This window comes from Pseudonaja textilis, chromosome 1 (assembly GCF_049901715.1).
Source record: "Pseudonaja textilis isolate UNSWEBS1 chromosome 1, rPseTex1.2, whole genome shotgun sequence".
In the NCBI taxonomy this organism is placed as follows: domain Eukaryota; kingdom Metazoa; phylum Chordata; class Lepidosauria; order Squamata; family Elapidae; genus Pseudonaja; species Pseudonaja textilis.
Window position 1 is genome coordinate 80003762 of NC_141990.1, and position 17952 is coordinate 80021713.

The 17952-nt window shown below is 38.0% G+C and overlaps 1 protein-coding gene across 2 annotated transcripts in view; it reads left to right on the forward strand.

The window, feature by feature from the left end:
* Positions 1 to 793: 793 nt before the first annotated feature.
* The window catches only part of IPCEF1 (interaction protein for cytohesin exchange factors 1), a 43973-nt gene continuing 26814 nt past the window's right edge, over positions 794 to 17952 (forward strand). The window contains exons 1-3 of one of the 2 annotated variants that reach the window (XM_026705031.2): positions 805 to 902; positions 3469 to 3530; positions 9362 to 9411. In XM_026705031.2, coding sequence (XP_026560816.1) covers positions 9388 to 9411 — 24 coding nt within the window. In that variant the 5' untranslated portion in view covers positions 805 to 902; positions 3469 to 3530; positions 9362 to 9387. Of the gene's footprint in view, positions 903 to 3468; positions 3531 to 9361; positions 9412 to 17952 lie in introns of both variants that reach the window. The other variant, XM_087939307.1, reaches the window with a different exon arrangement.

The window sequence follows — 17952 nt, forward strand, 5'->3', positions numbered from 1 at the left end:
TAATGAAGAACAAGTATTAAACTCTTGGGTTGGATTGTGATCTTAACCAACCTGCCTTCATGAGCTAACACAAAAGAGCTCAAACAAACGGCACATAAGTAAGAAATGAGAATGCACTTTGAATGCACATTATGAAGATCTTTGCTTGTCCTTTGCTTCCACAGACAATTGACAGTTTCGCTCTTTGATAGGGCAGCAAATTATTGATCTCTCAGACATTTAACAAGATAGCAACTGAACTGATGCTTTAGAAGAACTGCCAGGGCACAAAGCCCTGTACTCCTGGAAACCCAGTTGTTGGACTAAAACTCCAACACTGTAACATTTGGAGAGCTTTTGATCTCCCAGCTCTGCCAGGGAGAATATGCCTTTATATTTCCTTTGTACAAAATATTTTGTACAAATATCAACAAAACCTCTCTGGGTAATTTTAAAATGTTCCCTCACAAATAAATAATAGGGAGTAGAAGATGACTGTTCTAATCTTAAGAAAAATAACTGATTAATACAACTGGCTGCCAATCTTCTTTAAAAAAGCTATTTTTTGTCCTAATTTTGTACCATGAATGTATCATTGAAATGAACGACAAATGAATTACACAAGTTTTTCTTGCATTCGTTTTATAAACTGAGCTCATCCAACTTTGAATGAGAAAAACTCCATGCTATGTCTTCATTTGGAGCAATAAGCCTGTTGGTCAAATGGTTTTCTACAGTTGTCATACCAACAAAACTATTGCCTTTGGTTTGCCTCCTCAAGACTTTTCCTCCAGCTTCCTCTTGTGTAATCTTTCATTGCAGAACATTTCTTACTCAAAGAAATGAGTAAAGTTTCCTGTCTCCTTTGAGAAAGTGGAGAAGGTGGGACCTCTGGCAGATTCTTTAGAACCCCTAGCTCTCCGGTATGTGCAATTTGCTCCTTTTAAAACTCAAATGCCATTCTGGTGTTTACTTCAACTGTAAAATAATTGTTTGGAATTAATTATAGAGAACAGGCATTTGCTCACTTTTGTTGTTTTCCTTTTTTCAAAGATCAGTGTGACTTCCTCTTTTCCTTCAGTTTTGCAGTGCAGATAAGTAGTGAGAAGATAGGGCATGGCCCGGAGAGAATTAAACATTTTACATTCCCACTGATTTCAAGGAGAGAGATTTAAATAAGTCAGCTTGTTTGAAAAGGGGCTTATTTCTGAATTACTGCCTTCAATGCATGTATTGAAATCTAAGGACAGAAATCTTTTCCTCTGGGTTTTTATCCTGCTCATTGGACTCAGATGGTGTTTAACTTTCATAGTGAAATGTAGAAGAAATGCTAACAGAACAGTTCAGGTATAGAATAAAGGTTTTATTACTGCAATCAAAACAAAGTACAAATGAGTATAGTCTTTGTTGTCAGAATTTGCAATATCGATAATTTGCTTTTAAAATTCTGTCTGTGCATGCACTCGTGTTTTTGAAAGATTGTCTACTATAATTGTATTTATCTGGAGTTGTAGCTTATGTTTTGTGACATGTTTGGCTGATTGGGAAAAGGTTCAACAACTGTGCATTAGAAACTTTGCTTAGCTTTATAATGTGATACATTATTATAATATGCATAGTATAAATATAGAAATACAGCAAGAACAGCAAACCAGACCTCACCTGTCAGATTGCACAAAAACAAATTTACACACAAAAGGGCACATCTCAAGCTCTCTTGAATTCTGCTTCAATTGTGGGTTGCTTTTCCACACTGTTTATCTCTAGCCTTGACCAGAGGTGTTTCATACCCATCATTTCAGTGTTCTTCAATTCAAGCTAGGAGTGAAATTATTCAGAACTCAGAAGGGGTAGGCAGCCTGATATGTTTCTTCATAGATCCTAAGACATCTCATAACAACTGTCCCGAAACTTTATATAAAACTACCTGTAGAAGTTTGGATAAACTGGGAACAATGTTTGTCTTCATTGCCGGTACTCCTATTCCTTGATTACTCCAGTTGCTAAGTTAAATATGACTAGTTCAAGGGAGGGAGACAGAGAAAGCTTGCCTCCTGATGGGAAATTTAGCTCTGCTTAATGTACTTTGCAGAAGAATTGATTACAAGTTTCAAATGTTTTGGCACATTTACAGGAATTAATTCTAAAAATAAAAAGTGTGTGGTACTGTTTCCAATCTTTCTAGTTTTCTTTGAGAAATTTCAAATTGGACCATATTATCTTTTGGGGCATTCTCAATTTTATTTAAAATTTTAAATAAGGGAATAAGAAATGAGGAAAAAATTAAAAGTACAGAATAATTTTTGCTAATCAATTCTAACAGGATTTTAGTGTTCATTTTCCTCTGGTTCTATGCAATGGTACAGTGCAAGTGGTTAATTCAGTTTTTTTTGTTATGCGTCAGATTTATTATTTCAGAACGCAATGAAACTGAAGTACATCATTTCCACAATGGTATTTGAAAGTGTGGAAAAGAAGATGAGGTGCAAAAATCATGCAACACAAATGTAGCACAAAAAAATTCTGAAGAATTTTAAAATTAAACATTGTTTTAGTCAGATTTGGTCTTATTTTTATTGATATTAATGAAGCAATCTGCTATAGAGTGCTCCTCTCTATATTCTTTTTTCAAGACATAAATACTGATGTTTTGCACTTCTGCTTAAGATTGCAAACATACTTAATATTTATAAGTATTTTATATCTAATTATGCATGGGTTTTTTTTTTTTTGTTATGGCCTTTTGTCTAGTTTCTATTTTTTAGTCTTTTTTTCTTTTTTCTTTTCTTTTTCTTTTTAGTTGATAACTACTTAATTACTCTGCAAGAAACAGAAAAAGATTAGGGGGTCCTAACAGTTATTCCAATTCATGAAGCACACCTACTTATCTTCTTGGATATAAACCAGCAAACTGTCTACTAAAGTAATGAATAGACACCAATTTCATATGTGCTTTTCAGTTTCACATATTGTGTCTGAACAAAAAGTATTTAAAAATTAAGCAATTGTTGAAAGCCAGCCTCATAGTAAATAGCAAAAAGTGGCCTTACTATTTTTTTTACCAGACAGAAGAACAAATAAACCAGGAAATAAATGAGATCAATTTTAAAGGCAATGCACATTTTTATTTTTAATTCAGTATTAAGTATATGAGTTCATACCTCTAGTTTCTTATGTAATTATCTTTCTTCTGGTTGATGGAAAATTCCTCTCACTGTGTTGATGATAAATTATATCAAATGAAGACATTTCATTTTCAATTGAACAGAATAAACCACTGTGATCTGATCGGTACAACCCAAACCCAAACTCTTCATTTAGCCAAAGTATAACGTCAGCATGTGCGCAACACACTTTCATTGTGATGCTGATTTGTGCAATTAACAGGTAGCATGTTGTACAAGTTACTTTCTTTCCAGTTTATTATTTCTGATTGTTCCACAATGAGTCTTACTTTTTCCTTCACTCCTGTTTCTCTCCCTCCCCCAGGTTTTTACCACTGAAGCAAGCATTTAGACGCAATAACAAAAGCATATCTTACTTTGCTTCAGGTAAGCAATTTGGTTTTTTTCTTTACTATTGACTCTGATTCTTATGCAGGTCTGGTAAGGAGTCTTTCAATTCAAGAAAACTTTTTCTAATTTTGGAAGTTTTTAACTTTATCTGTGCCCAAAGATCAACTTTTATTTTATTTTCAAGTTAGCAGGGGAATTGGGTATCAATTACACTTTAGTGGTCTATGTACCACTATTCAATAAATCCTATCACAGATAATTGACTCCTCTTTTTGTCATAATAACACTGCATTTCTGCCATCTATTCAAATATTTTCCCAATCACCCTGTCGGCTTTGCTGTATATAAAAATCAACATGGACTTCTGGACCTAGAAGTAACATCATCTGCCAAAATGGAATTATTTGCAGGACCGATGAATGACAATACAAATATTCATTATTTTCCACTCCAGTTGCAAATCTGTTCAAATGTTATATAGTTGGAAACGAGGATCAAAAGAATATATATAGCAATAGCATTTATTCTTACATACTGCTTCATAGCACTTTCTGGATGGCTTACAAAGTCCTCATTTTACTGACCTTGGAAGGATAGAAGGCTGACTCAACCTATCTCTCTCTGTGTATGAAAGGTAAATATGAATACATTTAAAAATATTTACTTTTTATGAAAAGGTGTTTATTAGGAAAGGTTATTCAAAACAGTAACTGTGGACTTTTTAGCAAAAAAAAAAAAAAAGGCCTGAATAACAATTGATGAGACAGGATGATGTTACCTAGGATCATCTTAGGCAGTATTCAAACAAAATGACTAAGAAATACCTTCAAGATTTCCCCCTGTATTACAAATACTTTGATGGGAAATGAGAGTCAGTTAATTTGGATCTAATAATCTCTGAATAAATATCTTTACCTACTGGTTAAAACTAAGCCCCAACCCTAATAGATTGACCCAGTGGTGGGATTCAATTTTTTTTACTACTGGTTCTGTGGGTGTGGCTTGGTGTGCATGGCAGGGGAAGGATACTGTAAAATCTACAGTCAGAGGTAGTATTTGCTGGTTCTCTGAACTCAAAATTTCTGCTACCGGTTCTCCAGAACTGGTCAGAACCTGCTGAATACCACCTCTGGATTGACCCATCTAACATTGGTAGACAACAATAAATTTGAAAGGTAGAATAATTTCTAGCCACTCTTACAAGAGCAGAGACCAATATTAACAAAACAAAACAGCAATAGGTTTCCCATCCCTTATTCACATAGTGAAGTCCTCATTTCAGTTCTTACCTGAAAATTCGTATTTAGATTTGGCAAGGGGATATTTTCAGATGACTCAGGAAGCAATGGCTTTAGTCCGGTCAGGATGGGCAGCTGGAGATTTTCCCTGTCTGAATGTGTGGAAGCATTGGAAATTCAGACAGTTTCAAACCTTTCTTACTGTTTGAAGGATCTTTTATCATGCTGCACTGTTTTATAAAATAGTTACTGTTATAGCCAAAGAGCAGTGTTCAGAGAATTTTCTCAAAGTTGCACAGGGAAGCATATGAACTGTCCTTCATTCCAGATGATAATTAGAGAATGATAGGAATGGAATATTTCAAGCCAGGGCAAGCAAATGGATGCATTCTGTCTGCTCTGGACTGACATAGCCATAGCAGCTGACACAGTGGTGGGATTCAATTTTTTTTTACTACTGGTTCTATGGGTGTGGCTTGGTGGGAGTGGCAGGGGAAGGATACTGCAAAATCTCCGTTCCCACCCCACTCCTGGGGGAAGGTTACTGCAAAATCCCATTCCCTCCCTACCCCACTGACCTGCTTTCCAGCTCCATTCTCCTGTGCAGGGCAACAGATGAAGACCCAGCCAATCAGCTGGGACTGATCAATGGCAGAGAATCAATGGGGGGCGGGGCCAGTCAGAAGTAGTATTTGCCGGTTCTCCCAACTACTCAAAATGTCTGCTACCGGTTCTCCGGAACTGGTCAGAACCTGATGAATACCACATCTGAGCTGACATTGGCTATGATAGCTGGGTTTATGTAATCCCAATCATCTAGGTGGCACAATGCTATCTTTTCCCAAGACATATTATACATGCCAGGCTCACCTAAAATTATGTGAGCCTTTGTTTTCATAAAGTTACTGACTGACAGTGATTGTCAGTCGGCGCTCCATTCAAAATTCAAGAAAGAAATACTTAGACTCCATAGATTAGAGAAAAGAATTCTTTTACTGAAAATGAAGTGGTAGCATCAGTAGGATTCTGAATCTGAGAAATAAGGCGCGCAAATCACATATACAAAGTGATGGAAATGTTCTGAATATGATCATGAATATGATCATCTTCGGGTGGTGATGAGGCCTCTGTCCGTTGACCTTGGCATATTTTGATAAAGGTTTGCAGCTGCGCAGAGAAAAGAAAGCTAAGTGAGAAATAGAAACTTAAGCAGGAATTTATACTCCCTCCCACTCCTCATTTACACAACACAAGAATGTAACACCTCCAGCTCTCTTCCCAGACATTATCCCCCCTCCTCCCCCCGTTACTTATGGCAGCCAAAAGATGCAAAGCAGTAGTAGAAGATCTTGAAAGCTGACATTGATCTAATAGGGTCATAAGCAATCCACTGAGTGTTGCTGGAAGCAAAATTGGCTGTTTTCCTCCAAAGAGATCCACCAGACACATCGCTAGAAACTAAAACCATAAGGCTATGTCTGATTTAGTATGGTCATGTCAGGCGTGCAAATTCATCGGAGAAGGCAACAATGCTAGGGATGGTTAGCAGAACAAGAAGACGAGGCAAGCAGAGAACACGTTGGGTTGATAACATCAAATCTGACACAAAGTTGAACGTCCAACAATTGAAGCTGTGCTTGACAAGGGTAGCCTGGAGAACAGCTGCCTATAAAGTCATCAAGAGTCAGACATGATTAAATGGTTAAAGTAACAACAGATCCACAGAGGAATATATACTAACAGAAATGACCAGGTGCAGTCTCCCTTCCTCCTTTTTTTCAGGAAAAAAGAAAACAACCCATTATGAGGGTTTCACTTAATTACTAAACTGAACAAAAGACTAGGGATCTTTTCATCTTTCTAAATCTTTTAAAAACCCTGGTGGAAGCATGGGCTCTTTTTGTAGATGGAAGTCTTCTCTGCATTTCCTGGTTTTCTCATATGACTTCATGACATTGCAAATTCACACACTCATTCCAGGAAGGCTTGGAGAAGGAAGAAGTTTCTCTGCAACAGCTGAGTTTTTAGAGGTTAAGCAAAGCTGGGTTATTTTACACAGTTAAAAAAAATGTAAATATGATTTCCATCTGCTGCCATGGAGTCTGGTGAATCTTCTTTCAGATTCTTTTGTAGAATTCCAGGCAAAGATAACAGACCTACATTAATCCCATTATAAACATAAAGTAGTGTGTCTAATAAATTGGAAGAAGCTTTAGAACTTTAGAGCCAGATGTCATCAGATATGCTAGAAACACACAACTATAAGAGCCGTAGTGGTGGTGCATTGGTTAGAATGCAGTATTGCAGGCTAATTCACTGCTCACTACCAACAGTTCAATTCTCACCTGCTGAAGATTGACTCAGCCTTCCATCCTTCTGAGATTGATAAAATGATGACACAGATTTTGCTAACTCTGTAAACCTCTTAGAGAGGGCTGTAAAGCATTGCAAAGTGGTATATAAGTCTAAGTGCTTACTGCTATTGCTATTTTGTAGGTGGCATTCATAACTTCCCTCTCTTGGTTGTAATGGGAATAATAGTACTTCACTATAGTCCACCTTTCTCTTCACTGCTTCTTATAGGTTTTAAATTATAAGAATATTGTTTGTAACATTATTTCTCTTTTTCTGGTTAACTTTTATTCTTCCTTATAATGTATATATCAAAGAAAGGGTTTCCTATCTGTCTGCTTATATTTGGGATCCAATTTTTATACAGCACTGAAAATGTTTTTTTTTTACTTTGTGTTAGTCATTTATAGCCAAATTTAACATCTCTATTATTTTTAATTCATTATAATTAAATATGATAACACAAATATTTTGATTTATTGTTAGCCACAGTGGTTTTTTAAATAAAAAATAATGCATCGAAGTTGTTCTTATGAAACTGTGTTGTTCAAATTCATCTGTGTGTCTGTCCATATATAAAGTAATTTTATTTTTGGTTAAGTTAACTTTCCGTTCCTTAGGCCAAATATTTTTGAAAAGGCAGAGAAAAATATTTTTACAAAGAATCTCTAAGTAATTGAAGCTCTGTGGTTTGTCAAAATGTGCTTCAATCCTTAATATCATATTTTACTAATGGGAATTGTTCCAAAACCAGTTGTATGGATGGTTGAAGTATTAGAGTTGTGTCACTACATAATTATGCCTGCATCAGTTATGCCTCCTTTCAGTGCCTGTTGTGGTTAGCTGGCAGCAGGTGTGGATGGCTGAGGAATGCAAGGACTCAGATGAGGGGCCAGGACCATTAGGGATTGGACTGCTGCCTTCAGATATTGTGGGGGCTGGCAGAAGTGATGAGGAAGTTTCCGAGGAGCCTGTGCCAAGTGCATGTGCACACAGGCTTGTGCATAGGAATGAGCAGTTACAACAGCATGGGCGACTCAGGAGTAAGACTGCAAGGTAATGACCCCTCTTTCAAAAAGATAAAGCCAGTTGTGAAACAATGTACTTTGCAGAAGGCAAAGGCATTTTGAAACTACAGCCTCGTGGACATTCCAGTATCCTGAGTTTGTATTTGAAGATTCTTATTTTGCAGATTATTTCCTCGTCTTATCTTTTGGCAAGTCTCACACAGTTTGGCAAGGCTTGTGCTTATTACAGCTAATTATTTTGTAAAAGCATTACAAGGTTTCTGTTCCTTTTGAATTGTGTTTAATTTGTTAGAAAAAGACATTGGTTAGAACAGTGCCATGGGAGAGTTGGAGACAATTTGGAGAGGCACAAAATTTAAAATAAAGACATTTCTTCATTGAGGGTGAAGGTGGCAATCAAAGATTTAATTTCTAAACCGTAGAAATTGGAGCCTGCCTTTGTAGAGCTATAGATGAAAAAAATACACCCAAGCTTTCTAACATCATAGTGTGCACCATTGTGTGCCTTGTGATCCTGTTTTAAGCACAGTGGATATGTACTCCATTTGTTGTTATTGCCCACTGAGTGAAAATTATGCTCAGAACAAATATTCCTGCAACAATGGCCCCACACATCAAAGACTTTCCTACTTGGCAATTGGGGCCTTTGGCTTCTAAGTCACAGTGTTGGGTGAAGAAGAGAGGAAAATGTCTGATGAAATATTTGATTCTTGTCTAAACAATCAGGGAGTTGCACCGATGGTATAATTGTAAATCCCTGGAGAACTTTTTCCTCTTCTTCACTATTTATCCTTTGTCCTTTTCTCCTCATGGGTTTCAGCCTACATATCCTGCTTCCCCAAGCCGCATCTTGTATAGTCAATTGCTGGAAGTGGAGAGGGCTATTCATTTTTAGCCAATGTATACAAACCCACTTGGGGCTAATCCACTGTGTATCAACCAGGCAATTTCTAACATAACAAACTATGATTTAAAGAATTCAAGTTCAGTGCTATGTGTGAAAGGAACCCTTTCTTTCCTTTTGGCCTGTTTATCTTTGGTTCCTTGGTTCAATCCTGAACTCATGGCCTCAGGGACTGAGTCTATTTCTTCTGTATGTTTGCTATTTAGAGAGCTCCTTTGAATTCTGTTGCATGGAATACAGCACAGTGTAACTAGCAGCACTCCAGTATGTCTATTAAATGCTAATGGCAAGCATTTTCCTAGCATTATTACTTTCTAAAATATACTTATCCTCTTTGTTTTCCAGCTTCTCCGTTTATTTCAATACTTTGGATGGCAGCTGATGGTAAAGCCACTGTGAGTATATAATTTTTAACGTTAATGAGAGAAAAGAAATTAATATTATTCATTTAGTGAGAAAGTTATTTGGTGGGGTTATAAAAGCCTTTTCTCTGTTCTTTTTGGCCACTGAAGCATCCAGTAAACTTTCAGGTACCTAAAGGGGATAATGACTTTGACAGGAACATTGTAAATTGTGAAAAATCTGATTTATTTTTTCAGATGAAAACACTTTCTAAAGTGCCACTGCCAGATGATACTTAGATACAGTACTTAGTAAACAATGCATCATGGATGACACTCCAGGATCTGACCATATGGCGAGAATATTTGCAACCCAGCCTTTGGCACTTTTTAGTGCCAAAAGAGATACAGTAGTTTTATTACATACAGAAAAATGACATGGTAGAGTTGTTGCCTTCCTAATAATGGGTCGCATTCTCCTTGTAAAAACACCAGCAGGATCTGCAGCAAAGTTAAAAAAAAAATCAAGATGGTGGCTGTCTCCATGTGATTCAGGCCCCATCCCATTTTAATGTTCATTATATATGCATATGCAAAAAAGCTTCACTCTCACAGTCACAACTACCATTTTGCCACTACACACACACACACACACACACACCCTACTCCGTTCGCTGAGATAACATGCCAACATCTATGGGAGAATGGTTAATGGGAAGTTTTCTTCCTGAGGTAATAAGTATCTTTGCAGAAAAAATGGGTAAGAATGAACATCTGATGATTTCTACTCCCAAATGGCTGCATTGGTCACTTCTTGATTTGCTTTTTTGAAACAAGATGCAATCTAATGACACCTTCTTGAATTCAGTGTTTGTCTCCCAAAAAGCATCTTCAGCTCTTCTGGCTCCTAGAGGTTAAGATTGTCAGTTTGGCTACCAGTCTTCTTTTCAATAATGTGAAACAATGTAGATTGTTCTTCAGGTAACTAGGTGCATTGCTGTATTATACTGCTGAAAAGAATAATGCACAAATTAGAAGGCTGTATACAAACCATTTTTCTAATACAGATGAGGCAGATTAGAAGCTTCATGGAAGGGTTTTCTCAAATCCACTTGGAAAAAAAAGCATTGGGCTATATAATTGTCTAGATTTGTCTCTTTCCCAGGCTTAATTTAAAGCAACAAGCCTGAACAAGATGTTGGAATACAGAATTATTCTGATCAGAATTCTAGATGGTCCATTCCATTATCATCTCCTTGGTTTTCATAACTCAACAAACTATGAAATATTTCTCCCTTTCTAAGGTATTTTCCTCTCAAAAAATGTGGGTGTGCAGTCCCTCTGGTGCATAGGATATTGTGCATTATTACATAGCATTTGGCTATGTATTAAGCAATTGGCTTAAAAATCCCCACCCAATTTCAGAAATAGAAGACACCAATGGTTGACAAAGGGGCTCCTGGGCCTCTCCTTTGCCATTCTGTCTAACCAGCTCCTCCGTTTACTGGAAAATTGGAAATGCTGATGTAGTCGGGTTCATGGCTGAATTGCTGTTTCATAATGACTATGTCTATACTTGATGGCAGTGAAAATTACAATGGTGTTGTCCTGGCAGTTCACCGTAGGGCCACTTAAGTTGCAGTGATTGGTGGCTGAGTTTTCCCTCCCATTAACATTCTCATTTGCCAGGTGGGAAAAAAAAGAAGCACAAATTGCTATCCCTGGTGGGATGGAGTTCTGCCAGAAGCAATTTTAGGCATGTTGACAGGTCAGTGCCACTTTGTTCTCTCCAGTGGTGGGATTCAATTTTTTTTTTTACTCCCAGTTCTGTGGGTGTGGCTTGTTGGGCGTGGCAGGGAAAAGATACTGTAAAATCTCCAGTCAGAGGTGGTATTTGCCAGTTCTGCGAACTACTCAAAATATCCAGTACTGGTTCTCCAGAACTGGTCAGAACCTGCTGAATACCACTTCTGGTACTCTCCCTTGCTCCTGCCAACTGCGTGGATCTTCTGCAATGCTTTAGCCATGGAATAGAGTGAACTCATCACATTCCTGCGTATCAGTTGCTTACATGGTGGGCCATGGGGTTTGTTATGGGCTGCCAAGCAGGACATGCTCTATGTATTTGGAAACTGGTGAAGACCAAACTTTCCCAAAGGGTCTTTTAGAATGATTGTTCACCAATGGTATGTTTCACTTGGATTCTGTATTAATGTCATTTTATTGATTTTGTTGTAGTGTTTATTTTTAAAGGGTTATTCTTACCAAGGACATATTATGATATATGGTACTGTTGTAAGTTACCTTGAATTTGAAAAGATACAGTGGCATACAAATTTAGCTAACAAAGTTAGAGTCACCCCACTCCCTAATCTTGTGGTGTGGTGTGGGGAGAGAGCACAGACTGAAGCCAGGGAGATATTCCAGGGCACGCTTCAGGTTAACAGGGAAAGTTCCCCTCTTTAGCCAGCTTCAACTCCTGTGCTACCTGCAGGGAGGCTGTGCAATGATCTGGGAAGGGATGACTTCATAGAGTAAGACTTTCCCTTTCTGTCACATGATCTGCTTGTCAGTTTCTATTCACCCGGTATGATTGATAGAATGCCAGACATGCTAGTCTCCAGCTTATTCAACAGGAAATGGGCAGATGACAGTCCCCTTTACATAATCATCTCCATCACCGCTAAAGTGCCACAATCATGCAAGTAGTAAGGTTTCTGTTGAGGGAATATGAAAGATACTCATTCCACAATGGGTCAGACAATTAGTAGCAGTTGACTAAGCTTAGGGGATATGAAGAAGACATTGTCATGAGCACCATGTTCTTAAAGAGTGGTTGCAGTCCTTGAAGTCTTAGTGTGGTGTGGAATGAAATTATTTATAGCTGTTCTGACTTAGAGAGTATCACTAATAAGTTCCAGGAAAAATGTTCAGAAAAAAAATCAAACTGCTTCAATTTTCTGAATCTGTTTAAGAAATTTACAAATGTGGCAAATGCTTGCAAGTTGTTGAAATAACTTCATTGCATTTAATTCAATTTCACAATTTTCTTTGACTTCAAATTCACTGTAGAGGATTGTTTTGATCCAGAGATTTGACCGAATCAATTTCAAATGCAATTTCTATGTTGAAGCTTCACAGACCCCTAATCCAGAACATAATATTTTCTGCAAGACTAATTTCAATTGGCAAGGCTAAGGATGAAGACAAAGATTCAGCTAATGCCTTTATTTGTACAAATACGTTGATTAGGAAATCAGGAACAGATTTTTATTTTATTTATTTGATATGTCAATTGCTTACAAGATAATAGGTATAAGTAGAAACATGAGTAAGAATACAGGAAATAGGTACGAATAAATGAGGACAATAGGACAGGGATGGTAGGCATGATGGTGCACTTATGCACATCCCTTACAGACCCCTTAGGAATGGAGTGAGGTCAATGGTGGATAGTTTGAGGTTAAAGGAGTGGGGGTTAGAGGATGTAACAACAGTGCCAGGTAGTGCATTCCAGGCATTGACCACTCTGTTGCTGAAGTCGTACTTTCTGCAATCAAGTTTGTAGCGGTTAACATTGAGTTTGTATCTGTTGTGTGCTCTTGTGTTGTTGCGGTTGAAGCTGAAGTAGTCATTGACTGGTAGGAAATTGTAGCAGATAATTTTGTGTACTATGCTTAAGTCCAACCATAAGCGGCATAGTTCAAGGTTGTCCAAGCCCAAAATTTCAAGCCTGGTGATATAGGGTATTCTGTTACAAACAGAGGAGTGTAGTACTCTTCTTGTGAAATACTTCTGGACTTGCTCAATTGCATTAATGTCCGATATACAATGCGAATTCCAGACTGATGAGCTGTATTTGAGTATTGGTCTAACAAAAGTTTTGTATGCTCTAGTTAGCAATTCAATATTTCCGGAGGAGAATGCTTTGAATGAAGATGCCCTCTTGACACCTGTAATAATGTAGTAAGTGTTGTACAGTCATGAACATTCTCTTTGGGGCCAGGTATCTGAGAAGCAGATATCAGTCCAACTGAACGAAGACCATAACCTAAGCTTTCCCCCCTCAGTTTAGGGAAGTAATCAGCACCTTCATTACTTTTATCATTGCCTCCCCAAAGAGTGGGAGAAGAACATGCAGTGTGTAACTATTGTGTGCTCTAAGACAGGGGTCGCCAACTTTTTGGGCCTCAGGGATCACCAAACTCATAATTTTAAATCCCAGGGACCACTAACCGGTTCTGTGGGCATGGCCTAATTTGTAGCTGTGGCTTGGCGGTCATGTGACTGGCTGGGCATGGCTTGGATGTAAATATTATAAATATTTATATAAATATTGAATTTTTTTATAAAAAGAGTAACTTTTACCCAAAATCAGGCAAAGCAGGCAGGAAGATTGAGTTGCTCACAGAATCATTCAGTGATCTATCTATCTGCCATCGGCTAGCTTAGTCTCTCAAATTTGCTTGCCATGAGTCTGCACTGAATAATAGAACCTTCAGTCCTAAGGAAGGTTCGGCTGTGTTTAAAAGCAGAGCCAAAGATCTAAAGAATAGCTAGAAAGCAAGAAATCCAGCCATTTCCTGCTTCCTAGCTAATCTAAATCTCCCAACACAGCAGAACAGATGACAATCGGAAAAAGGAAAAATAGCAATTTAGCAGGCAAGTTTGCCATGTAAGGAGTGAGTGGGCAGGGAGGGTTCCTGCGGGCCATGTGGGCTGCACAGCCTTGTGTTTCTGTGCAGCCTGGATTAATTGCTTTGGGGGGATGCTCTGGGGGTGAGATTTCTCTGCAGCCCACCAAAATTTTCTCATGGCCCACCAATGGGCTGCGGCCCACCAGTTGGTGACCACTGCTCTAAGCTGTCTTCTATGTATCTGAGCTTAGATAACTAAATTGTCCTAACAGTTTCACTATTACCTGCAAGTTCAAGTTTAAAAAGTAGTGTCATGGGAATTCTGTTTAAGCCCCTAACATAGAAGTCTTCAAATTTCACTGTATTCTGTCATTTCTGATTTACATAACAGTCTATTTGGTTTGAACTTTGGATCAATCCATCTGCTGGGTCATTTATAGGTTACATAGTCTGGCTACAGTAATAATCATTATTCATTATAGATTGGATTGAAAAGCATTCTACTTGTTGGAAGTGACCTAGAAATTTCAACTAGTGCAGCACTGATATCAATGTCTTAGATGGTCTATCTAGATGAATCCATGTTATATTATTTCTGAAAGAGCCATATTAGCTGTCTATTTGTATGCCTTTAACAACCAATGGATGAGGCATATGTCTAAAGGAGTCCTTCCTTGCATATAAACCCTGTGCATTGAGATTATCAGGGGAACGTCATCTTTTTATTCTGTCTGTGAAAAGGACAAAAGGATCTCAGCGATTTCTGCAAATTTTGGAGCATCTTCCAAAGAGAGTACATTTGGCATCAACAAAGTGTGTGTGTGTGTGTGTGTGTGTTGTGTGTGTTTGACATCGGATGCTCTTTTTAGTGCCAATTCACTTTTATTTTAATACGTTAACAATTTCTGTAACAACAATCTCCCTCAGGTTAAGTACATTCAATTGTTTATTTCAAGTTGTAGATTTTAAGAAATCCCCGAAACTGTGACCTGAACAGTCTATAAATAATTTTTTGAAAAAGAATTCACATAGATCCAGACTAAATTCAAATACATTTTCATGAGGCAACTAAAACTAGGTGAAAGAACAATTTCTGGTTATGATGTTACCAATTTTCTTCTCTGTTGACATCCATGTTGCTTCTGTGACAATGCAGTGTGTTGTTTACTCATCGCCAGGATGATGATGAGAAAGCATTGTGCTTTCGACACAGTCTTTGAGACAGAGATGATGTGATAGTTCCCTAAGGGAGGGGACAGTTCAATTCACATCTGAAACATTTTAATTTACCTTGATTGAGATTAGTTTCTAACCTCCCATTCAGTAAAATGAAAGTAACTTTTGTCTTTATAGATCTTATGCAATCTCCAGCATTCCATAAGTGTTTTCAACTTCCCATGTTTTGAAGAGGTTAAGATTCAAAATGGATACCTAAGATATATAAGACACCCTTGAAAACTCTAACTCCTTCTGTTTTTAAGGAGCAAAATGAATCCTTTATTTTTTTAAACTATTTTGCCCCTTAAAATGCCCACAAAATCCAAAAGGGATTGGAATATGTTGGCCCTGTCAATGAGACTGCTCATCTATGTTGCTCACCAGGACAAAAATACTGCTCAAATATTTTGACTGAAGTCATTTGAAATGCCATGGATTAGCTCCATACCCGCATCCTGGGAGAAATAATTCTCTTGCCTCCAGGGGTGGAATTTAAAGTTCTTAACAACAGGTATGTGGGCATGGCCTAATTGTGGGTGTGGCTTGGTGGTCACAAGACTGGCTGGGTGTGGCTTATATTTATATTATAAATATTTATGTAAATATTGAATTTTTTATTAAAAAGATCAACTTTTACCCAAAATCAGGCAAAGCAGGCAGGCACATTGAGTTGCTCACAGAATCACAGATTCTCTTAGAGATCTATCTATCTGCAATCTGTTTCCTGAGTCCGTACTGAAAAATAGAAGCTTCAGTGCTAAGGAAGGTTCAGCTCTGCTTTTAGATTAGCTAGAAAGCAAGAAATCCAACATTTGCCTGCTTTCTAGCTAATCTAAATCTCCTGGCACCGCTGGCAGTTGGAACAGCTGATGGTTGGGGGAAAAAAAAGGAAAAATAGCAACTTATCAAAAATTAGGCGAAGGCGCAATGCAGGCAAGTTGGATGTTGTGCATGGCAGTTTAAGGAGTGAGTGGGCGGGGAGGGGAGAGCCAGTGCTGCGATTTGCCAGTTCTCCGAACTGCACAGAATTTTAACAACCAGTTCTATAGGACTGGTCTGACCAGGTAGAATCCCACCCCTGCCTGCCTCCATTCTAACGCTATGATTCCAAGACAAGATTACACTTTCAGAGAGTTTCTGCATGTCTGCTCGGCTTTTATTTCTTGGTTGATTACAATTCCCTGAAAGTGTACAATTTTTGAAAAGAAAAGAAAAAAAGTAAAACAAATAACTGTAAAACAAAAACAACAGTAATAACAACAGTAGTTAAAATAATAATAAATCCGTCTGGAAAAATAATAGTTGATATGCTTAATAAATTTTCTTCAACTGCCTTTAGATTAAAAAGGTCTTCAGCAGATATCAGAAAAGTGTCCAAAAGATTCAGTTCACAGATGGCATAGTGGAGGAAGGAGGAATAACTATTGAACAAGTTCTTCCCTGTGGCCACCCCTTTTGCCTTACTAGGTAGGCATCCATGAAGAAAGATCTCAGATCTTAGGGTCCGGCTAGTGAGAACAAAGCATTCAAGTTTAACATACTTACCTGCATGAATAGTGAAGTCTTTCTCTTGAGCTTCAGTTCAGGCAGACCTGCCTCGAAACCTGCCTTTTAACTTATGAAATGTGCTAGTTGTGGTCTGGAAGGTGTTGATGTTGGCCTTTCTATTTTAAGACTCAAGGAAAATTTTTAGTACTTGAGGCCAGCAAAATCAGATAGATAAGCAGATTGAGTGCCAGTTCTGTCTGAGACGAAAACTCCATAATTTAAGTGTGACCAGTGGCCCTTCTCTGTTCCATACTAATTATACCAATTGTGGCCTCACCATCAGATCTTAAGCTGTGGTCAAGCTAATATTTCAGAAGGGAGGATTATTTCAGCCCTCATCTTTTTGGACTTTAAATCTCATTATCAATAATAGTGCCCACAAACAAACAAACAAACAAACAGAGTATCTAATAGACCCTTGCTGGATCAGGTAGTATGATCCTGACTTCCACTTTTTCCACTTTGGGAATTCCAGTTCCCAAAGATGCGAAGGAAGGCCAAGGCAGAGCACATTCCAACAATTGCATATAGATGCAACTAAGGCATATATGTCACCATAGCAAGGCATGACCTTATCAAGAACAGTAGCTGTTCATGCTGAGGTGATCAAGGGCATCTTGGCTACATCTGCCACTCAACTTTGAAGCTCCACATTTCTAGCAAGCTGTAGTATGGGCATGTGGCATTTTGCTTAAAGGGCAAATTCAATGTGGGGAGGTGCTTAGTTATGGGGATGAGGCTCCAGGTAAGAATGTATGTTATAATATGAAATATCAGCTGTAGACTAAAGAGACACAGTTGGGAAATGGGCTCTGTGGATATAAAAGAATTTACAGGCAGTAGTAAAGTAAGAGTTGGCATAGCACACACATGAGAATGGGAAATGGTTTGGGTATGGATAGGTGTTGTGAGAGGAATCTCAAAAGGGACAATGGGTTTGGAAGAAGGCAAGTTATTCTTGCAAGACAATCCAGGAATCTCTTGCCCTAATGGAAGACCACTGAATATCAAACCCAAGTATAGCTATGTGATGCTTTTCGAAGCCTTTATCTTTGTGAAGACGATTTTGCCTTTTTCCTTGATTTTTTAAATCAACATTATTGAAATTTTAGGAATTTAACCCAGAGACAAGTTGTGCTCTTTCCCAAGTTATAACCCACAGTGCATATAATGAACAAAAATATCACAACTA